General features: G+C 47.9%; 2 protein-coding genes across 21 annotated transcripts in view; one reads left to right on the forward strand and one right to left on the reverse strand.

Moving 5' to 3' along the window:
* LOC102943236 (zinc finger protein 883) overlaps positions 1–23,966 on the forward strand; it is a 2,438,435-nt gene that overhangs the window by 814,828 nt on the left and 1,599,641 nt on the right. Inside the window, exons 1-4 of one of the 9 annotated variants that reach the window (XM_043537246.1) lie at positions 6,557–6,681; positions 6,769–6,910; positions 8,662–8,701; positions 9,050–9,105. The exons of 1 other annotated variant lie outside the window; for it this stretch is intronic. Coding sequence is in view for 1 of the 8 variants with exons in the window: in XM_037887419.2 (XP_037743347.2) it covers positions 5,676–5,847 (172 nt within the window). In the remaining 7 variants the exon portion in view is untranslated. Of the gene's footprint in view, positions 1–5,632; positions 5,848–6,556; positions 6,682–6,768; positions 7,257–8,661; positions 8,702–9,049; positions 9,106–22,442; positions 22,672–23,966 lie in introns of those variants that run through there. 7 more of the 9 variants (XM_043537244.1, XM_043537245.1, XM_037887419.2 and 4 more) reach the window with 7 other exon arrangements.
* LOC114020163 (zinc finger protein 501) overlaps positions 1–23,966 on the reverse strand; it is a 1,907,800-nt gene that overhangs the window by 780,829 nt on the left and 1,103,005 nt on the right. For 2 of the 12 annotated variants that reach the window (XM_043537363.1, XM_043537362.1), the window contains exon 1: positions 5,435–5,631. The exons of 2 other annotated variants lie outside the window; for them this stretch is intronic. In XM_043537363.1, coding sequence (XP_043393298.1) covers positions 5,435–5,629 — 195 coding nt within the window. In that variant the 5' untranslated portion in view covers positions 5,630–5,631. Of the gene's footprint in view, positions 1–1,647; positions 4,772–5,434; positions 5,632–23,966 lie in introns of those variants that run through there. 8 more of the 12 variants (XM_043537366.1, XM_043537369.1, XM_043537367.1 and 5 more) reach the window with 7 other exon arrangements.

Raw genomic sequence — 23,966 nt, forward strand, 5'->3', positions numbered from 1 at the left:
CAAAATAAGTAAGAAATTTCCATGCCCTGTCACTAGCAAATAATGGCCACCATGCATCCACCCCAGAGGTGGCTACATCTTAGCATGGCAGGAAGTAACCTCTTTCAGAGACCATTTGTCATGCTGTGTGGGATACTTCTAGACCCTCGCTGCACCCAGAGTGACCGCCTCATCCTGTGCCAGCTGGAGAAAAGAAAAGGGTCCAGCCAACTCTCCTGGTACCAGCTGGGAACCACTGATCCCCCAGACAGGGCTTTGATGTGTATTAAATATGTGGCTGGTCTCTTTCTTCGACAAACCTTTTAACAGAGATAAAGGAGGGAAAAAATGTTTCTCAAAGGAGCGGAGAAAGGTGATCACTGGGCAATTTTAACCCCCTGCAACATCCAGGATGGAGAATGACTAAGGGCCACAGGTTCCCTCCAAGGAAGGAGAAGTTGCTGGGATTTAGAAATATGGGGAACAGCCTCAAACCCGACAGGATTTCTAATTGACATTTGATAACGAAATAGAAAGAGGCAAAACCTGAGTTTTGAGATCAGTGTTCAGAAATGAAAGAGAAAGGGTGCAAATCGGAGGGATTTTGGATCCATTTTGCAAATTATAGAGAGGAAAGTGGAAAATCAGAGGGATTTTATATCAGTTGTTGATATGAGGTAAAATCTGTGTGTATTTCACATGAATATTTGATAAATGAATACAGGGGAAACTGGCAACATTTGCAAACATTTTATACCCATGTTCAAGAATCTGAGAAAAAGTGGGGGCACTACTACTCAAAAGGATCTGGGGGTTATAGTGGATCACAAATTGAATCTGAGCCAGCCTTGTGACTGAGTTGTGACAAAAGCTAATTCTGTACTGGAATAGGTTATCAAGGGAGGTTGTGGATTCATCATCATTGGAGGTTGTTAAGGACAGGTTGGACAAACACCTCAGTGTTGGGGGCTGGACTAGATGACCTCTCATGGTTCATTCCAGCCCTACAGTTCTATGATTCTATTCTGAGGAAATGTTTGGTCACTTTATTACAGCACTGACCTGGCCCACCCCACTAGCACTAAACCAAGACATTTTGAAACCCTCCCAGTAACTAAGTCTGGAAACCAAATACGAGACAAGAGCAGAACAAAAGGAATGACTTTGGAAGATTTCCCTTGACATTGTCCCCAGGGCAGCACACTCCCACAGCCGGGGGCACAGGGAGAGTCAGGAATCGGCTTTTCCTCTCCCTGCACCTCACCTTGTTCACTGGAAAGGGAATCTGCCCAGGGATGATGCACTTAAGTGTGTGGGGGCAGGTTAGAGATCTGGGAATCTCTCTCCCCAATTATTTCTCCCATTGCCCTATCAATTTCTCTCTCCCTTTTCTCCTTGTGTTTCCCATCTCCTGGCCCTCCCCCTCTGGCAGACAGACAGCCATTCCTGGGTGTTCACTCTCCTATGGCTGGATTGGCTCCTGCAATTGCTAAGGGGAGGAGAGATGTGGGGTGAGGAGGGGCTATTTGTGCAGAGTCTCTTTCATACCCATCCCCAGCATGTTCCCGGAGGTCTCTATCAATCACTTGGAGTATCTGGCTCAAATGTGGTGTGGGCAGAGCCTAGGGCTGGCCCATGGAGCTAATTACAGCTGGAAAAAGTCCTCACCTTGCCTGGGCACAGAGGAAGCTTCACTCCAACTCACTCCCAAGCCCAGACCCCATTGGGGGAGCAACAGCTGCTCAGACTGGGCTCCCAGATCACAATGCAGGCAGCAGCGTCTCACCCAGGAAGCTCAACCCTAACATCCTGAGAAGAGAGAGACACAGTCAGACAGAGACTCAGGGCTTCCCCCCGCCCCTTTAGCAACAACTGAAACCCCCTCCGCACAGGGACATATCCTGATTTTATTTGCCCCCATTAATCTGGAGTCACTGCATCTTCTTCCTTGAAGTGTCTCTCGATTAACACTGGTCTGAGTGAAACCAGAAACATGGCTCAGGAGGGATGAGGCCAGAGTCCTCCTCCCTCACCCCATTCTTCTGAGAGGGATTCACACCAAAAGTTTTCCCTCCCAAACTTGAAGTTCCTCCAGTTTTGAAAACGGGGAGAGAAGCAAAGCCAATCGTGATTTCATATCAGTAATTGACAAATGGATAGAAAGTTATCAGCAGCCCCTGCCAGCCATTCACACAGGTGTGGGGAGCCCTGGGCGATGCTTCTTTCACAGGAGAATGCATGGCATGGAGGAGCCACATTTTTAAAGAAATTTCCATGCCCGGTGACTGGCAGATAACGGCCAATAGGGACCCACTCCAGAGACGACTACATCTCGGCACTGGATGAAACCATCCCTCATGGAGACCATTCGTCATGGGCGTTTGGGATACTGCTGGTGAACATGGTGAGGGGCTAACAGAGTAGCATGGAGATTCTCAGCCACTCTGGGTACAGCCTGGGCAGCAAGGAGCCAGGCACAGACCGAGCCCTCATCCTGTGCCCCCCGAGGAAAAGAAAAGGGTCCAGCCAACTGTCCTGTGAGCAGCTGGGAGATACCATTCCCCGAAAGAGGGGGAGGCCTCTGGCTTTGATGTCTATTGAATATGGGGCAAGTCACTTTCATCAGCAAACATTTTAATGAAGATAAAGGGCGAAAGAAATGAGTCTCAAATGAGAGGAGAAAGTTGACCCTTTAACTCCCTGCAACCGGCAGGACAGAGAATGACTAAGGCAACAAATTCCTCCAAAACAGGAGAACTTGCTGCAACTAAACATGGGAACATCTCCAAACAAAAGGTGTCTTTTTTAAACAGACATTTGATAATTACATGGAAAAAGACTGACATTCATGTTAAGTCATTAAAGAGAAAAGGGTGGAAATGTGGAGAATTTTGATCGATTTTCACAAACTAGAAAGGAAAGTAGAAAAATGTGAGGGATTTTAACATCAATAGTAGGTAAGGAGGTAAAATGAGAGTGAATTTCATATTGTTATTTGACAAATGGAGAGAAAATGGGAAACATCAGCAAAACTTTTCTAAGTATATTCAAAAATTGGAGAAAAGGTCAAAATCTGAGGATATTTTATGTTAATATTTTATTATTAGTGAGACATGGAAAAAATCTCAGGGAATATTAAATTAGAAATAGATAGCTAGAGAGAAAGGAGGACAATTTTTTAGGCCACTCTCCTGAAGACGACATCTGTGTGTAGCTCAGAGATTTGTCTCTCTCTCCAAGTGAAGCAGGTCCAATAAAAGATATTACCTCACCCACCTTGTCTTTCTAAATGCAAAGCAATGCACATTGGAGAGAAAAACTGCAGCTACTTATACACTGTGGGGTAAATTAACTATCAAATGTAGCCCATAGATCCAGCTTTAGCATTTATTTTATGCAGCAGTAATGCAAAGAACCAACAGGCCTGTATCCTGTCCGATACTGGCTTGAGCAGTTAGCATAAGGCTTGAGGCTTATGAACTCTGGCACAGATAAATGGTCTAACAGTCACCCCTAAGGTTTGGAGAACTGGAAACAGAGTGTCTAAAGGGAAATTTCATCTATAAAGACATCAGCCAACCAGAGGAACATGAGCTAACACAGGCTTTTCGATAGAACATTCACAGATGTCTGACAACAGGAGTGCCATGGCAACAAATTGACACATTTGACCCCAAGATCAAAAGATCATTAATACACAAACCTATAGGAGCAGGACACCCCAACATTAGTAGGAAGAGGAAATACAAATAAGGAAGAGAGGAGAAACCCCTACGAACATGCATTACACCTAGCAGCATCAGAAGAACATATTATTTGCTACACAACTCAAGAAAGGGATCTGCATGTTGCTGTAGACAGATCAATGAAAAGCTCCACTCAATGCACAGCTGCCAGCAAAAAAGCTAACACGTTCAGATTCGTAAGGGCTGGGATGGAGAACAACAGGGAACGTCTGTATATAAATCAAGGGGGCAGCCTCCAATATCCTGGGACCACCACGGCTACTACAGCACTGCACACAGGATATTTTAGATCTATCTTGGAGAACTGGGGAAGAAATAGGTCTAAAAAGAAATATTTGATAATGAGAGAAAAGCACCCGGATTTGAAGAGATTTTCTGTTAAGTGAGAGTAGTTGGACAGTTTGACGGGATTGAATATGGAAGTTCATTAAACAGACAGTAATAATTCCCCCCCCCCCCATTCACATCCGCAGCAGGGAGCCCTTTGGGGAGGTACTTTAAGAGGGTAGATGAGGGGAGTATGGAGCAGGGAAACTCCCTGGCAGTGGGGAGGAGGCAGCAGCAGGGCAGGCAGGTGACTGGGGGGGGGGCTGTGTTGGGCAGTTGGGGGCAGCAGTAGCCAGGACTGTGTAACCTTGGGCTGGACAGTCTCTAGTGGGATTTTTTCCCTCCTCCTGTCCCCCCCCCCCTTCCTTGCCTTGTTGCTGGCAGAGAATGGCCACCCCACCCCACCCCAGAGCCAGCTGGGTCTCAGGGCTCTGCAAGCTGCACCCATCGAGCCCCTTCTCATCTGGGGAATGATTCAGGACAATTTCCCACAGAAAGAAAGAAAATTTGCTGCGGGTCAAACGGGTGGGAAAATATCCCAAATCCGAGGTTGCTGAACGAACACTGGAGACAGAGAGAAAACGGGGCACAATCTGAAAAGCCGACGGGGGAAGGGTCAGGAATGGCTCCCTCCCACCGACCCGGCCAGCCCCGTGCCGCTCGGCCCGGCAGGAGGCGCCTCTCTCGGACTCCCGCCCGGGCCGTGGCAGCGGGGCCCGCGAGGCGGGGCCGGGCTGTCTGAGGCGCCGGGGGCGAAGCCGAGCCGGCAGCCCGGGGCGCGGGGCGGGAGGCCGGGGCGGCGGGGCTGGTTCCCGGCACCGGGGCTCTCCGCCGGGGGCGCGCACACCGGGGGCACACGGCGGGGTCCCCCCGGGCCCACCGGCTCCTGCAGCCCCCGGCCCGCTGCTCCAGCGGGCTCCGGGGAAGCCCCAGCGCGGCCCCGGCCGGGCTCGCTCGCTGGGCGGGGTCTCCCCGGCCGCCGGGCCGGCCGCTGCCTCGGGAGCCCCCGGCGCGGGCCAAGGGGGGCGGGGCCGGGGGGGCCCGGGACGGGGCCGGTCCTAGGGGCGCTGCCCGGACCCCGGGGAGCAGCCGGGCCGGAGGCCCCGGGGCTGAGGCTCCGGCCGCCCAGCGAGCAGCCCCGGCCCGCGCTCCCCGGCTCCCCCCGCAGCGCAGCGGCCGGGCCCGGGGGCGGGGCCGCGAGGGACCAGGCCCCGCCCCCGGGACCCCAGAGGTCGCCTGAGAAGCGGGAAGGCGCCGGGGGGCTCCGGGGGGGGATGTGTGTGGTCGGGTCTGAGAGGCGCCGGGTGGGGGAGGGGCGTGGGCCGGGGGTGTCTGCGGCGGGAGGGGATGAGAGGCTCGGGGAGAGTCAGGCTGACCCTTACCTGCGCTGCAGAGGGCGGAAGAGCCTCCCGGGGCAGGCTGGGAGATGTAGTTCTTGACTCTCCCGGGAACGGAAGTGACGTAAAAGGGATAACGAGGCGGTCTGGGAAAGCGCGCGAGACACCGCAGCTCTGCCTGGCTCGCGCGCGGCCGTTGGAGCCTCTCCCGGAGGCGGAGATGTGACCCCTCCCCGCCATGTTTCCCGGCTCCGGGCATGCGCACATCGCGGGGTGGGGGTCCCGCATGCGCAGAGGCAGAGCTCGCAGAGGCTGCATTTCCCAGAGCCCCTGGTTCGGGAGCCGGGCGGGGCGGGATCAGCTGCTGGGCCGAAGGGTCTGTGCCGGGGAGACCTTCATTCACCCCCCCGTGCCCGGCCCGGGCCCTGCCCGCCCCGCTGCGGAGCTGCAGCCTCCAGGTACCGGAGCGAGCCCCGGGGCCGGGCGGTGACTCTGCCCCAGTGTCCGGGGTCCCTGCGTGGGGCCGGGCGGGGGCTGCCGGGCGAGGGGGGAGACCTGGGGACAGGGGCGGGGGGAAAATGTCGGCGCAGCCTGGGCATGGCGGGGGGGGGGGAGAAGAGCCGGGGCCCCCCAGGGGCGGGGAGGGAAAGGGGGGGCTGAGATCCCCTCGGATTTACCGCTGCCCCCCCCCGGAGCCCCCCCCGCTGCCGCCCTGCCCCCTTTCTCTCCCGGCAGCGACGGGCAGCAGCCCGGGTGACCCCCCCCCCCCTTCCCCCACCTCCCTGAGACGGGCTCTGCCCCCCCCGGACGCCGTTTCCTCCCCACTTCGCCCGTGGCCAGTTCAAATCTCAGCTCTGGGGGGGGCGTCCCCCCCACTTTACCTGCAGTGACTTGTCCCGGTTTAGGGGGGACTCCTGAGCTCCCTTCCAGCCCTGACATTCTGCGGGAAGTGCCCCCCCATGGAGACGGCCCAGTCCCGGGTTTCCCCGCCCCCACCCTGCCCAACCCAGCAGTGCCCCCCCCCACCTGCTAGTCATGTTCCCAGACCCCACTGCCAGCCCCTCCCCACAGCCAGTGACCTTCTGACTCCAGCCCCGCTCCTGTCCCCTGTGAAAGCCACATCGCCCAGGGCTCCCGGCCGGCCAGGTGAGTGTGAGGCGAGAAGAATCCATCCCACTCTGTTGTTGATTGAATATCGCTGTATAATCCCCTCAAATCTCCCCTCCTTTCTCTTGAACTGTTGAATAGTGGCATAAAATCTCCCCAGATGTTGGTGCTTCTCTCTTATAGTGGTAAATATTTCGTTTGTGCCCCATTTTCTCCTAGGTTCTGAAATACTGATAGCAAATTCTCGAAAATCTTCCCACTTTTCTCTCCAGGTGTCTGACTGAGATCAGGGCTCCTATCCTACTGAGCGTGGCCCTATTCTGCCAGGTGGTGCAGAGATCCCAGCTGAGATCTGGGCCCTGTTCTGCCAGGCACTGGAGAGCCCCCAAGTGAGATCAGACCCTACTGTTTCAGGTAAAACTGAGATCCGGCCCTCTTGTGCCAGGCAGTGCATGACGGCGGCCTCCATTGTGCGGGGTACTTTAGAGACCCCAACTGAGATCCGTGTCCCTGTTCGGCTTGGCATTGCACTTAACCTGACGAAGATCACCCCCCATGCTGTACCAGGCACTGCACAGACCCTGACAGAGATCCTGGCCCCACATTTTGGCTGGTGCTGCAGGGACCCCAAAGAAAATCATGGATCCTGTAATGCCTGTAACCCCTGTTTGAGGTCAGGCCCCTTGTTGTGCAGGGTTCTGCACAGACAGTGACCAAGATCAGGGTCCCCATTGTGACTGTTGCTGAACAGACACCAAGGGTATGTCTACATTGCCATTAAAAGCCCACAGCTGGCCCATGCCAGCTGACTCAGGGTCACAGGGCTCAGGCGAAGGGGCTGTTTAACTGCTGTGTAGATGTCTGGGCTAGGGCTGGAGCCAGGCTGTAGGACCCTGTGAGGTTGGAGTGTGCCAGACCTTGGGCTAGCTCCCAAGCCGGAACATCTACACCACAATTAAACAGCCCCGTAGCCTGAGCTGTGTAAGCCCAAGCCAGCAGGCACGAGCCAGCTGCTGGTGTCTAACTGCAGTGTAGATATGCCCCAGTGACAGTCCTTGCCATGAAAACCTCAAAAGCTAAATAGGCAAATGGTGGGAGGCTACTCTCCATTTTACAGATGGGGAGGCTGAAACTCAGAGAGCTGAAGTAATTTGCTCAAGTTTGCATGGAGAATTTGGGGCAAAACTGGGATCTGAACCCAGATTGTTTGAATCCTTGCCTCTCCCCTTAATCCCAAGCCCAGCTTGTGTGTGTACAGTGTTGTTGTGGCCTGTGTTCACATTGCATTGGCTTCAAAGAGAGGCTGTGGCATTTCCTTCATTGGAGGTTTTTAAGACCAGGTTAGAGATACTTAGACCTGCCTCATCACAGGAGGCTTGAGTAGATGACTTCTCAAGATCCCTTCCATGCCTACATTGAAATAATTCTCTTTTGTGCTATGTCAAGGTTCCTTCCCAACTCTGAACTCTAGGGTACAGATGTGGGGACCTGCATGAAAACCTCCTAAGCTTATTTTTACCAGCTTAGGTTAAAACTTCCCAAAGGTACAAACTATTTTCCTTTTTCCTTTTGACTTTATTGCTGCCACCACCAAGCGTCTAACAGATATATAACCGGGAAAGAGCCCGCTTGGAAACATCCTTCCACCCAAAAATCCTCCCCAAACCCCTACACCCCCTTTCCTAGGGAAGGCTTGATAAAAATCCTCACCAATTTGCATAGGTGAACACAGACCCAAACCCTTGGATCTTAAGAACAATGAAAAAGCAATCAGGTTCGTAAAAGAAGAATTTTAATAGAAGTAAAAGAATCACCTCTATAAAATCAGGATGGTAAATACCTTACAGGGTAATTAGATTCAAAACATAGAGAATCCCTCTAGGCAAAACCTTAAGTTACAAAACAGACACAGAGAAAGGAATATTCGTTCTATTCAGCACAGCTATTTTCTCAGCCATTTAAACAAACAGAATGTAATGCATATCTAGCTAGATTACTTACTACGTTCTAAGACTCCATTCCTTTCTGTTCCCGGCAAAAGCATTAAACAGACAGAGAGAGCCTTTGTTTCTCCCTCCCTCCAGCTTTTGAAAGTATCTTGTCTCCTCATTGGTCATTTTGGTCAGGTGCCAGCGAGGTTATCCTAGCTTCTTAATCCTTTACAGGTGAAAGGGTTTTTCCCTCTAGCCAGGAGGGATTTTAAAGGTATTTAGCCTTCCCTTTATATTTATGACATGCTGTGTCGTCTTCTGCTCTGAGCTGTTGGAACTGTGATGCACCATGTCATGTTGCATAGTTTTATGGTGCATTGTTTTGCCTCAGCTTGTTTGGTGCCTGTGTTGTGTTGGTTTGAGTTGAGCTCTTTTTCATTGTGTACTTTAGGGTGTGTTAGTTTGCATTGTGTTACTTTCTTTTCCTTTGTATTGTCATTTTATGCTGTGGAGTGTAGTTTTTTGTTTGTTTGTTTGTTTCCTGAGTTGCCTGACGTTATGTTGTGGTGGAGATTTTTCTGTATGTTGTGTTTTTATACATATATATTGCATAGCATCATAGAAATGTCGGTCTGGAAGGACCTCAAGATGTTATGAAGTCCAGCTCTCTTTGCTGAGGTAGGACCAAATATGTGCAGATTATCTCCGACAGAGGTTTGTCCTACCTGTTCTTCAAAACTTCCAGGGAAAGAGAAGCCAGCCTTGTAAGACTATTCCAGAGTTGAACTACCTTAGCTCTGGTGATACCCACACAGATTTTAGTGGTGAGCAGCTCTGGGGTCTCCTCTCTCTCCAGTGAGTGGGCAGCTGCGTAAATAGACTAAAGTTGGGAGGAGAAAAATTGACATGTCCAAGATCACCCAGGCTGTCTGTAACAGAGCTAGAAATAGATCCCAGTTCTAGTGCCATCATACTGCTGTTTCAGGTACTGAAGGTCTCTGCTACGCTGGTATTTTAGGCACTGGTGCAAACCCTTAGTATAGGCAGAATTTACACTAGTGCACTCTGATTGGCACTGGTGCACCATGTCCCAGTTTGAAGGCTTTCGAGGGCAGGTGGGGGACAGTGACCTTACTGAGGCCTGGGGTTGGCTGAACAGTGCAGCTGGTAATGGAGGGGCAGCCGCAGGGTGGATTTGATTTAAATCGAGTCTTCCTGACTAGTGATTTAATCGTGGTTCTCTACATAAAAGTTCTTGTTGGTGATTATAACCTTAATACATATTCTTCGTAACTCAGAGATAGATGTAGGTTTCATTTTTAGAAGGTACACACTATACATTTTTAAACCGTGATTTATTATGAAAACTTTTCAGGTTAGTTTTACAGCTATATCAGAAAATGAATGATTGTTTGGTTATTTCATTTACCAAAGGTAACTGAAGCAGATATTTATGAACTCATTGGGAGGTGAACTATCTCCAACAGGTTAATTATTAATATTTGGAGGATTTTCTTGCCATGCTGTATTAGGTGGAGATCCTCACCAGACAGACATTTAAATTGTTTTATTTAACTAAAATAACATTAAGTATTCTGGATGTTTTTTCTTCAACAGCAAACATATAATATTTTAACAGAAGAAGCATATGTCCCTTGCTTCTCACATTTATCTGCAGACTTCTTCTCCTTGTCCAGATCTATTCCGTCCCCAACAATCTTCTGTTCACTGAACTTTTTGAAACTTTGCACTTTTAGAGAGAGGTAATGGATTGACTCTGTATACAAAAATTTGCAGGGGGACAAGAGAGTTGAGATCTGGTATTTCTCACCTCTCTATATATTTATTTAAAAACATTTTTGCTGTTAAGAAGCATGTTACTTCTGGAGACACACATCCACGGTTTGAGAACTGCAAAACTAAGCATCTCTGATGGTATCCTCTAGACTGAGCACTGAGTCCCATTGGGTAGGTAGATTAACCTAAATAATATATACAGAAGCCTGTGGAACCCCATAAGATTGGGTCCCTAATCCATGAACTACTGGAAATCGTTTACAAAACTTTTCTTAAACATTACATGAACATATTGTCTCATAATATAGAATTAGAATTTATAATCCCTATTCCATGATCAGAGATCTTTGAGCTACAACGTATCTTAATTAAAACTATCTTTAGATAAGTTTATTCCTCAAAAACATTTTACAAAAAAATCTGATTTAAATCAAAACAATTTTTATCCACCCTGGGCAGCAGTGAGTGCTGGAGGTATGAGCCAGGAGCACAGCCCCACAGGACTGGACACTGACTTCTCCTGACCCAGGACACACACCCACAGCTGTGTGCAGGGACTGCAGCTGAGCTACCCTGCCAGGATAGCCTGTGCATCCACGGACAAACCACCTCTTCCTGCAGCCTAATACAGAGTTATCTGGGGACCTTTCCAAGCTGAGGGTGACGGGGCTCAGCAGATACTGGGTCTGTCACTGACCTTGGGGAACTCACAGCCCCTCTCCGTTTTCCTCCTACCCATTGTCTACTTGGATTGTGATCTCTTTGGGGCAAGGACTGTCCCTCTCTGTCTGTGCAGTGCCCAGCACAATGGGGGTGCTGATCTCCATCTGTGTCTGTGCAACGCAAAGCACAGTTTATAGACTCACAGACTTTAAGGCCAGAAGAGACCATCATGATCATCCAGGCTGACCTCCTGCACATCGCAGGCCACAGAACCTCACTCACCCACTCTTAGAATAGACTCCTAACCTCTGGCTGAGTTAATGAAGTCCTCAAATCGTTATTTAAAGACTTCAAGTTACCAAAAAAATCCACCATTTACACTAGTTTAAACCTGCAAATGACCCATGCTGTGACCCATGCTGCAGAGGAAGGCCGAAAAACAAAAAAAACCAAAACTCCAAGATCTCTGCCAATCTGTCTCTGGGCAAAATTCCTTCCCATCCCAAATATGGCAATCCATTAGACACTGAGCATGTGGGCAAGACCTAGCAGCCAGACAGCTAGGAAAGAATTCTCTGTAGTAAGTCAGAGCCCTGCCCATCTAGTGTCCCATCACCGGCCTTTGGAGATATTTGCTGCTAGCAGTTGCAGATCAACTACATGCCATTGTAGGCAGTCCCATCATACCAATTCCTCCAGAAATGTATCGAGCTCAGTCTTGAAGCCAGTTAGGTTTTTTGCCCCCACTGCTTCCCTTGGGAGGCTGTTCCAAAACTTCACTCTGATGGTTAGAAACTTTCACCTATTTTCAAGCCAGAATTTATTGATGGCCAATATCCATTTGTTCTAGTGCCAAAATTGGTGCTTAACCTAAGTAACTCCTCTCCTTCCCTGGTATTTATCCTTCTGATGTATTTATAGAGAGCAATCATATCTCCCCATAGCCTTCTTTTGGTTAGGCTAAAGAAGCCAAGCTCTTTGAGTCTCCTCTCATAAGGCAGATTTTCCATTCCTTGGATTATCCTAGTAACCCTTCTCTGCACCTGTTCCACTTTGAATTCATCCTTCTTAAACATGGGAGACCAGAATGGCCCACAGTATTTCAGATGAGGTCTCAACAGTGCCTTGTATAACAATAGGTTTCAGAGTAGCAGCCGTGTTAGTCTGTATCCGCAAAAAGAAAAGGAGTACTTGTGGCACCTTAGAGACAAACACATTTATTTGAGCATAAGCTTTCGTGAGCTACAGCTCACTTCATCGGATCCGATGAAGTGAGCTGTAGCTCACGAAAGCTGATGCTCAAATAAATGTGTTTGTCTCTAAGGTGCCACAAGTACTCCTTTTCTTTTTGTATAACAGTACTAACCCTTCCCTGTGTCTACTGGAAATACCTCGCCTGATGCATCCTAGGACTGCATTAACTTATATCATGGCTGCAGCACATGGGCAGCTCATAATTATGCTGTTATCAACCAATACACCCAGGTCTTTCTCCTCCTCTGTCACTTCCACCTGATAAGTCCCCAGCTTATTGCAAAAATTCTTGTCATTAGTCCCTAAGTATATAACTTTGCTCTATTAATTTTTATCCCATTTCAATTACTGCAGATTTCAAGGTCATGCAGATCTTCTTGTATGATATGCCTGTCCTCCTCCATATTGGCAATCCCTCCCAGCTTTGTGTCACACTCCCACTTTTTGTGCCAAGGTCACTAATAAGAATGTTGAATAAGATTGGTCCCAAGACTAATCTCTGAGGAATTCCACTAGTAACCTCCCTCCAGCCTGACAACTCACCGTTCAGTATGACCCCCCTTGTAGTCTCCCCTGTAACCAATTCCTTACCGACCTTTCACTTCTCATATCCCCATCTTCTCCAATGTAATGAATAGTTTCTCATGTGGAGCTGTATCAAATGCCTTACTGTCATCCAGATGCTACTGCATTTCCTTTGTCCAAAAAATTAGTTACCTTCTCACAGAACGAGATCGGGTTTCTCTGGCATGATCTAACTTCTGTAACACCATGTTTTATTTATTATAGTGCTTAAGGCTGGAAGGAACTGTTAGCAATAGGCTGAGAATGGCCATGTGGAGTTGGGGGAGGAGATGGCAGACAGCGTGGAGGTGGTGGAGGGGATGGAATGTTGGAGGGGTATCTGGGATTTTGTTTGTAGGAGTCCATGTCTCTGCTCCCTGTGGCCATGGTAAATTCCATATCAAAGCAGCATATCAGTAGAGCAGATGCACACACCATAGCTCCATCTGCAACATGCAGCATTCACTGCCAGATGGGATGGGCGATCTTTCAGCGGCCTAGCTTGATATGCCTGGCTGGGGTGGATTCAGTTGGATGGGGGTCTGGGGCTCTGATAGTTTGTGGTGATCCTTTTTGCGTAGTCAGTTCTTTCCCTTTATTGTTTTACCCCAACCTGTGCCCGATGCCACTATCTTATTAACTTGCTTTTGTTATTTCGGTTCCAATTTTTAAATAGGATCTAATAATTGCAAAGCTGAATGAAAGATAAACCAAACAGAACCATATGAATTTTGGCACATCACTAGGTATAGTTTGTCCAGCTAAGGTATACTGTAATTACCTGGCTACCTATAGCATTTTCGGGTGGGGTGGATGAAGCAATGTCAAAGAGCCAAAAGGGCTTTTTAGGGTGAAAGGGCTCGTCAGGTGTTCGCTCTCTAGGGAGCATGTCACCGGCTAGGGGCTGTAGTCTTTCAGGAGTGGTGCGCTGGATTGCATTTACTGATCTCAAAATAAAAGGTTAAGATTTCTGGTTCACAATATCGAATGAAATCTTGCAAACAATTATACAAATAGACCCTAATGCTGTTTAAACAACATGGTATTAATACTGATTCAAAACGGAAATTAAAATTGAGATAAATGCATTAGAGATGAACTGACACCTAATCTCCATTTCTTAATGCCTGAAATTTTGACACTTGCTCACACCATCTTTTTTTTAAAGCAAGGGACAGCACACAGTCAAGTTAATTAATGAAAGCATACCAATTATTGATTGTTTTGTGATGCATAAGCATCTGATTAAGCACCTAATTAAAATGGTACCATGTAAGTGGAAGTGCATCAATGCAGCTAAGCTCCAATGTGTTTAATTGTGAATGAAACGTTTCTAAATTAAATAAACTGAAGGATTGTAAACAGGGGGAAATACACAGAAGTGCCTTTACCCAGTCCTGTTGACTTCTTGTCCCAGCCCCCAATGAGTTCTGGCCTCCTGGTCAACTCAGCTCCAGTCCCACATCAGCTGTGCCCTCTCCCAGCCTAACCCGTTTCTACTGCAGTTCTTTATCCCCCTTGTCCAGGCGGGGTTGGTGCTGCAGCCCCTAAGGCAACTGTGTTAATCACTGTCTCACATACTGGGGCTCTTTAGGTTTCACGGAACGATTTATCAGCGTTACTGACTGTGGGAGAGAGGAGAGGCTGAGAGGGAGTTCGCTTCCCACACTCTGCAGGGCCATGTTCAACCCTGCTGGCCTCCATGTTACGTCATCCTCCACCCTCCCCCATGTGTCTCTGCTCATGTGTCAGAGTGTCACCTTGTGATCAGAATGCCAGTGGCCTCAGCAGAGCTCCCAGACAGGAGCTACATCATGATGGGGTTATGGTACTGAGAGTCAAATACATCACAGGGAGGGTGTAATTATCCTCAAAGCAAGCATTACAGTCTAGGAAGTGAAAGAATTAAAGTACTTTGTTACTTAAAATTATGCTTGAAAGGACTGGATTTTTATTAATAAATTGCAGTAAATGTTGATTTCACTGTACACACACAGACGAACAAATATTTATATAGGTAAAATACAGAAATACTTCTGGAGAAAGTTGAGTTTAATTTAAGATTGTAACGTGCAAAATATACAGTGTAAATATTGAGAATTTGTGTTTGAACAGTTATAAAGATTGGCTTTTGAATCTCAGCATTTACTGTAATTACATAATTGTGGCCTGACAACCCTCATAACTTCCCATCGCTCTAAACATTGAAATTATAAACATTGAAAAAAGGGCTTAAATATAAATATGGATATCAATTGAAATAATAAAATAAAAGAAATAGAGGAAATTAATTTTGCCAAACTCACTTAACAGCAATTGCAATATGGTAGGGGATGGAAATTCACAGCTAAGGCACCCAACCTTAATTCTGCCCTGTAGTGACACCAGGCAATCGCGATAGGGTAAGGAATAAGGCATTTTAGTGTATAAAGTTCCAGATTAGATTATACTGCTTTGTAAAGACATGAGATCTTTCTCTCAGGGTATCAACTTCACTGTGTTGTTTCTTTTATTGGTAATTCCCATAAATCAACTGATAGAATCTTATTTATCTACTATGAAGTGGCAGTTTCAGTTTCAGAGTATTATTTTGCACTAGGGGCCAGGTCCTTGGAGAGGCAGAACCTTGGTTTCATTTTAACTTGTCCATGCTCAGCAGCTTCTGGAATTTGGTTCAAGGTATTTACATGTTTCCCTGGCCTGTTCATAAAAGTGCTGCTAGAGAAAGTGGGGAGGGGCAGAAACTCACTGCGGAATCAGTAGCTGAGTCCCTTACATATTTATAGCTCATCAGAGGAAGGATGGGGACTGGTGGGTGTCTGGGGATTTAATAATAAACAAACAAATATCATTGTTCTTAGTGAATTTACATCTTCTAATTCCCATAACCCACTAATTATCCCTGCCTGCCCCCAGGAGTCTGGGAGGGGAGTACTAGTAATCTCCTTTGGCCAGTATGGAACCTAAGGCACAAGGATCTTTTAGTGGCTGGCTCAAAGTCACCCAGAGTGAAATTCACTTCACTGGATAAATCTCTAGTTGCTGGGCTCTACAGGGGGTGGGAAGGTGAATTCAATCCCCCATTCCTGGGCATGGACTGCCCCATGCCCCCACAATCCTAACCCCACTCTCAAACACTATCCCAACTTTCCCCTGCAGTGATTGACCCACTTGATGCTGCCAGAGCCACCTGCCATGGGACCTAGAGGGGGCAGAGGCCCAGCTCCAGAATTGCTACCACAGCCCCCATGCTGTGCTGGCTTTCCAGTCTGTAGATGGCTCTAGTTGTCTGGGGACCAAGCCCATGCATCCACCATACACAAACTTCTTCACAACACACATCCCAGGATGGGGAAGAACCATCTGGGGCTGGCTGCAGTCTCCCCTTGCTTCTGTGAGAGGAGTGGGGTGGTCCCTCATATAGGACACAAGCATACCCGGGGCAGAAGGGAAATGTAGTTTCTTCCAGGGGCTTGAAAATGTTTGGTTTAGACTCTGGAGCTCTGTCTTCCTGTTTGTTTCCTTCTGCTACTTTCAGATCTCATGGAGAGGCAAGGTGGGTGAGGGAAGTTCATTTAGAACCAATCAAAAATATCTTTTTGATATCCAGGGAACCAACATGGCTACAACAACTCTTTTCCCTTTGTATCTCTTCCCCCGCCCCCCCCCCCCCCCCATCTCCGCCTCAGCTGAGACTGTCCCATATGATGGGAAAATAAGGGTTCAGTCCTGTAACTGGATTGGGTTTTTCCAGCACTAACGGGAGTGGAAGCCTGTGTGCATTAATGGCGGCAGCAGAAGCAGTAGCAGCTCTGGGACTCAGAGACACAGGGAGAAGAGATGGGAGTGAGCAGGTTATGTTTGTGCAGGGTGTGAGTTACTCATATGGGAATCTGCGCCACTGCGTAAGCACAGAATTCACGTCCAGTGCAGAATTTTTTTTTTTTTTTTTTTGGCATGAAGAAAATACATTCTGCCTGAGAAGTGCTGCGGTTCTGCCTTTCACCCACCAGAGGCCCCTATGGCACCAGAACAGCCAGCCGGGTTCATCTTGGTGGGAAATTGTTGCCCTGAGCAATACCCCAAATGGGAAGAGAGTTAGTGGGTGCAACTTGGGAGAGTCCTGAGACACAGCTGTCTCTGGGGGTAGGGACAGGGTGGTCATTCTCTACTCACAAGAGGGTGTGGAAGGGGCCCAGGAGGAGCAAGTGTCCCTTAGGGAGACTGCCAGCTCCAGGTTACCCAGTCCCAGCCGCTTCTGCCCCCCACCATACCCCAAACCGCTTCTTCTCTCCAACTATCCGCGACCAGTCTTCCCTCACTTCCACCCCTTATTGTGTGGCAGAGAAACTCCAAGCTCTAGCCCCTTCTCTTTAACCCCCCACCCCAATTTCAGTTGTTTGGTGGTGTCCTGATGGTTTTCCATTGATCATTTGGGAGGGAGCAAGGCTGGTCACTTGAGCCTTGCATTACCTTCCAGCTGACTAGTGAGGAGTGACAGCTCCCTTCTTGGGTGGATGGGCCAATCCCAGGGCCTGTTAGCTCTCCATGATTTATTTTCCATTCCAAGTCCATATAGTAGATTTTCAGTATAAATGCTTTGTTCCTTACATGCACCCCATTCGTTGATCTCTCAGTCATTATGAATCATGACCAGTTTTGAGCTTCTGTAGACACCCCACATGATCATCCTCCAAGAGATGTTTGGTGTGATGGGTTTGTCAGGTCTCAGGTGAGAGCTGCTGGCAAAGACCAAGTGACCCTTTGCCAAGGGATCTCTGTGTCACTGTCTAACCCCCATAGGCCTGGGAGGGGGCAACTTTCTGCCAATGGCCTTCAGGATGTGTGCTGAGTTCACTGCAGTGCCCCCTCGTCCCCTCTCCATTTCCCTTCTCGGTGTGCTCTCTGGGATGCTGCCACGCTTCCTGCTCCCCAAGCCAACCTGTATCTACTCCATGTGCTGGGCTTCTGGCAGCCTTCAGTGAGAGGCCATCCAGCCCATCAAACTGGTGCCAAACTGCTGGGCCTCAGAAGATATATATATCTTCCTACTGTATTTTCTATTCCATACATCTGATGAAGTGGGTTTTAGCCCACGAAAGCTTATGCCCAAATAAATTTGTTAGTCTCTAAGGTCCCACAAGGACTCCTCATTCTTTTTGCTGATACAGACTAACACGGCTACTACTCTGAAACCAGAGATCTTTCAGTAAGTCCCTCATTTCCTCTGAGTTGAGACGAGTGTATTATAAGTATTATGAGTCACTCTATTGTCTGCTGGCCCTGATCACCGAATGGTTACTTGGAGAGGAGCCAGGGGAGCGCTGGCACTTAAGTCTGGGTTAAAGAGGAGGAGGAGCGGGAGGAGACCAATTATCCCAGATTTTCATCGTGAGTGCTGGGTTCAAATCCTGGATTTGTTTTTCAAGGTGTTTCCAATTTATTTCGTTTTGGTCTTTGTCAGTATCGCTGCCTGAACCAGAGTCAGTAAGATTACCCTTCTGTTGTATGCTAGCAGCCATACGACGTGCGGAGGAGCTGGTTTCTTTTATTTTTGCTTTTAGAGTATTGTTTTCTGCTTGACGCTCACTTAATTTGTGGTTTAAATCTGTCTTTTGGTTCACCTCTGATGTAAGAGTCTTTTGGAGTGTTTCCAATTCCCGTAACTTCTTTTCATATTCACGGTACAGTATCACAATTCCTTTCTCTAACTTTCCTTTTGTCTGACCAGACCACCACAACATGCTGTCCTTCACACTCATACCCTCATTCCATCCATCCTTTGCCATAATCTTTTGAACCTTCCCATGTTTTCCTCCTATAAAATCAACGATTCTCCCTTCCGTAGAGGGTATCGATACACCCTGGGGCAAGTCATATGAAGTTGTTACCCAGCTTGCTGAAACCCACTCAATCGGCACTTCAGGGGAACTGACTGAGCGCACCCTTGTACTCAACACTACTGAAGCACACTCTGGTGCTGAATACTTGGTATTGCAGCCTTCGCCTACAGCAAACCAAAAACCCTGGCCACAGACACAATCCCGTTCAGTCCTCTTGTCTGTGCATCCTATATATGGTTCGTATTAAAAAAGGGGTGCAAAGGGTGTCTTGGGGAGTGCCAAACCAAGGTGTGCACTAGAGGTGGTATCCCTGGTTGTGAGAAACTCTCCAAGGATTCCTGATCACACTCTGCTTGCTGCACCAAACTGGGAAGCAAGGAGATTCTTTTCCCCAAGAATCAGGCAGGCACATTTATTCACGGTCCCGGGAAGACTGATAAACAGCTTCAAAAGTGTAGTGCCACAGTGACCAATTATGTATCTTTCCTCATCGCTCCATTTGCATATATCTTATACGTACAGAGACAAACATTGTTTCAGAGAGAGACAACATTTAACATGATACTGACATGAGCAGAACATATGCATAGACACTATTTTAATTACATCAATTATCTATGACTACCCGTAAGGCGAAGGGGTGGGGCATGTGAGTGTTCACAGATATCCTAGGGCTGTTTGCAGGGTTTGTTCTGTTCTAAGAGCCGAGTTACTGGGCGGACATTTGACCATGCAGACTATCAGGTATTTACAGCTGTTAGCGTCATTGGGCCTCTGATGTTTCTGTTTCTGACTCAGATGCTAACTCAATTTCTAACTCCTGCCTAACCCAGATTACTTAGCAAATAACCAAAAACTCAAACTAAGTCTAACATACTAGATGGACAGAATTTGAATTAGCAGTTTCTCACACTGACTGATCATACAAGCAGTCCACCAAGTTTCCATACACAAGTTAAAAATCCCTTTACCCAGTACTTCCCCCAGTTCAGTCTTTGTTTCTCAGGTGTTTCCAGGAGTTCTCTTGTGTGGGGAATGAGGCCAAGACCAAGGGGTGATGTGGACGAGGCTTTCTTCCGGCAACTCGCAGAAGCTACTAGATCGCACGCCCTGGTTCTCACGGGTGACTTCAATCATCCTGATATCTGCTGGGAGAGCAATACAGAGGTGCACAGACAATCCAGGAAGTTTTTGGAAAGTGTAGGGGACAATTTCCTGGTGCAAGTGCTGGAGGAATCAACTAGGGGCAGAGCTCTTCTTGACCTGCTGCTCACAAACCGGGAAGAATTAGTAGGGAAGCAAAAGTGGATGGGAACCTGGGAGGCAGTGACCATGAGATGGTCGAGTTCAGGATCCTGACACAAGGAAGAAAGGAAAGCAGCAGAATACGGACCCTGGACTTCAAAAAAGCAGACTTTGACTCCCTCAGGGAACTGATGGGCAGGATCCCCTGGGAGAACAACATGAGGGGGAAAGGAGTCCAGGAGAGCTGGCTGTATTTTAAAGAATCCTTATTGAGGTTACAGGGACAAACCATCCCGATGTGTAGAAGAATAGTAAATATGGCAGGCGACCAACTTGGCTTAACAGTGAAATCCTTGCTGATTTTAAACACAAAAAAGAAGCTTACAAGAAGTGGAAGATTGGACAAATGACCAGGGATGAGTATATAAATATTGCTCGGGCATGCTGGAATGAAATTAGGAAGGCTAAATCACACCTGGAGTTGCAGCTAGCGAGGGATGTTAACAAGAAGGGTTTCTTCAGGTATGTTGGCAATAAGAAGAAAGCCACGGAAAGTGTGGGCCCCTTACTGAATGAGGGAGGCAACCTGGTGACAGAGGATGTGGAAAAAGCTACTGTACTCAATGCTTTTTTTTGCCTCTGTCTTCACGAACAAGGTCAACTCCCAGACTACTGCACTGGGCAGCCCAGCATGGGGAGGAGATGGCCAGCCCTCTGGGAAGGAAGAAATGGTTCGGGACTATTTAGAAAAGCTGGACGTGCACAAGTCCATGGGGCCGGATGCGTTGCATCCGAGAGTGCTAAAGGAGTTGGCGGATGTCATTGCAGAGCCATTGGCCATTATCTTTGAAAACTCATGGCGATCGGGGGAAGTCCCGGAAGACTGGAAAAAGGCTAATGTAGTGCCAATCTTTAAAAAAGGGAAGGAGGAGGATCCTGGGAACTACAGGCCAGTCAGCCTCACCTCAGTCCCTGGAAAAATCATGGAGCATGTCATCAAGGAATCAATTCTGAAGCACTTAGATGAGAGGAAAGCGATCAGGAACAGTCAGCATGGATTCACCAAGGGCAAGTCATGCCTGACTAATCTAATTGCCTTCTATGATGAGATAACTGGTTCTGTGGATGAAGGGAAAGCAGTAGATGTGTTATTCCTCAACTTTAGCAAAGCTTTTGACACGGTCTCCCACAGTATTCTTGTCAGCAAGTTAAAGAAGTATGGGCTGGATGGATGCACTACAAGGTGGGTAGAAAGTTGGCTAGATTGTCGGGCTCAACGGGTAGTGATCAATGGCTCCATGTCTAGTTGGCAGCCGGTATCTAACAGAGTGCCCCAAGGGTCGGTCCTGGGGCCGGTTTTGTTCAATATCTTCATTAATGATCTGGAGGATGGTGTGGATTGCACCCTCAGCAAGTTTGCAGATGACACTAAACTGGGAGGAGTGGTAGATACGCTGGAGGGTAGGGATAGGATACAGAGGGCTCTAGACAAATTGGAGGATTGGGCCAAAAGAAATCTGATGAGGTTCAACAAGGACAAGTGCAGAGTCCTGCACTTAGGACGGAAGAATCCAATGCACCACTACAGACTAGGGACCGAATGGCTAGGCAGCAGTTCTGCAGAGAAGGACCTAGGGGTGACAGTGGACGAGAAGCTGGATATGAGTCAACAGCGTGCCCTTGTTGCCAAGAAGGCTAATGGCATTTTGGGATGTATAAGTAGGGGCATTGCCAGCAGATCGAGGGACGTGATCGTTCCCCTCTATTCGACATTGGTGAGGCCTCATCTGGAGTACTGTGTCCAGTTTTGGGCCCCACACTACAATAAGGATGTGGAGAAATTGGAGAAAGTCCAGCGAAGGGCAACAAAAATGATTAGGGTCTGGAACAGATGGCTTATGAGGAGAGGCTGAGAGAACTGGGATTGTTTAGTCTGCAGAAGAGAAGAATGAGGGGGGATTTGATAGCTGCTTTTAACTGCTTGAAAGGTGGATCCAAAGAGGATGGATCTAGACTATTCTCAGTGATAGCAGATGACAGGACAAGGAGTAATGGTCTCAAGTTGCAGTGTTGGAGGTTTAGGTTGGATATTAGGAAAAACTTTTTCACTCGGGGGGTGGTGAAACAGTGCAATGCGTTACGTAGGGAGGTGGTGGAATCCCCTTCCTTAGAAGTTTTTAAGGTCAGGCTTGACAAAGCCGTGGCTGGGATGATTTAATTGGGATTGGTCCTGCTCTAAGCAGGGGGTTGGACTAGATGGCCTCCAGAGGTCCCTTCCAACTCTGTTATTCTGTGATTCTATGTCACACACCACCTTATGTAGCTATTCCATATGGTGGGAACCATTTGTTCCAAATTCAGTTCCCAGTCCAGTTTGTGGAAAAATACAGGTATCAAAATAGAGTTCATTGTCATTTGGTCTGGTCACATGCCCTGCTGAGTCATAGTAACCATGACTCATAGGCTGGCTGAAACATTCACAGGAAGGCTCAGCTCTTCCACGGTCCATTGTCTTTGTTGATGAGCCATCAGCACTGTCTGGCTTTTTCATTGTTGTACCTGAAAGGCTAGTTGTGGGTGTTACCCAGAGTACGCATATTTGAAATACAGATACATAGTCAATATCCATAACTTCAGATACAAACATGATCCATGCACACAAATAGGATAATCATATTTAGCAAATCATAACTTTTCCCATGACACCACACATGACGTATCTTGCACAAAATGCATCATAATTATGTCCTAAAGCCCACCCAAAATTCCTTCTTTCAGAATCCTGTGGCGTATTGCACCTGTTTGTGGTTACTCGTTAGTTTGTCAAAATGAGGGTGCAAAATATCTGATCCGGGCTTCTCTCCTTAGGCTTATTCAGGTAAATCCCAGACTTCAGCATAACTACTCCCACAAAGCCTCAATCTAATATAAAGCCCTTAACTGTAGCAAGATTAATAACCCATTTATTTATGTTCACCTCCTTGCTCCTCTATGCATGTTCCAAGCTAATAAGCAATACTCTGATAATGACATTTTACCTCTAGCGTGTATAAAATTGCCCACAAGACATGAGACTAGGTCATAGATCATAAAATCAGGTCGGGGTCAACAGGAGTGAGAGTCTTGTTCCCCCTCTCCCCATCTGCCCCAGCCACAAGCTGTCTTCCCTCCAGGCTCCTTGGATCTTTGAGCCTGTCCCTTTTGAGGTTGCGTGGCCCAGTTCTTGTTTCTTACATTCTCCTTTTCTGGAAGAATTAGAGGCTGTTGTTCCTGAATGTTAGTGTTTAATTCCCCAGCCTTCTCCACACACTGGTGGAGTTTAATTCTCCCTCTTATTACACCTGAATCACTAGATTTCCTAATTCCCCAAAATGTGCTTTTGCGTTGTCACAGTTCTGGGGTAGCTAAGCCTTTGACCTGCCTCCATGGTCTGCTCAAGGAATGCCCTCTCAGGTATCAGGCCTCTAGCCAGCCACTCCGTATGGGTAGGGACCCACATGCCTCTCCTTTTGACCAGGGTTTGAGGATTGCAGCTTGTTCTCCACTGTGTTCACTGGACTAACGTCCAGTTCCTGTGCTTTGCTTTCTCTCCAAGGGCTGTGAGCAGTGTGTGTGTGATAGAGGTGGGAATTCTGGTGATACTTCTATTATGTGAATACACACTTCAGTTTCCCTCTGTGATTGGTATTGCTTTGATTAGAAAGAGCAGGAGACATGAGGTGTTTTGTCATGTAGCTGTCATAGGGTGATGTGAATGGGTCATTAAGGACTGTCTGGGATCAGCCTACATCAATGGAATACCCGACAGAGACAAGGGAATAATTGTCACCTGGCCATGGGAGGATCTCCGCTTGGCTGAATGAAGCATACATGGACTCGTTGTGTTTTTGGGAGCAGGAAGAACTGGGCTTGCAGATGCAGGGAGTTGCACTGGAGTGAAGACAAATGGACAGGCAGAGTGAAAGGAAAACAAAATGTTTTCTACAGCAGCGAGGCTCAAGGGCCTTGTGGGGAGGGATAGCTCAGTGTGTTTGAGCATTGGCCTGTTGAACTCAGGGTTGTGAGTTCAATCCTTGAGGGGGCCATTTAGGGATCTGGGGCAAAAATTGGGGATTGGTCCTGCTTTGAGCAGGGGTTTGGACTAGATGACCTCCTGAAGTCCCTTCCACCCCT

The sequence above is a fragment of the Chelonia mydas genome, chromosome 28, assembly GCF_015237465.2.
Source record: "Chelonia mydas isolate rCheMyd1 chromosome 28, rCheMyd1.pri.v2, whole genome shotgun sequence".
Lineage (NCBI taxonomy): Eukaryota > Metazoa > Chordata > Testudines > Cheloniidae > Chelonia > Chelonia mydas.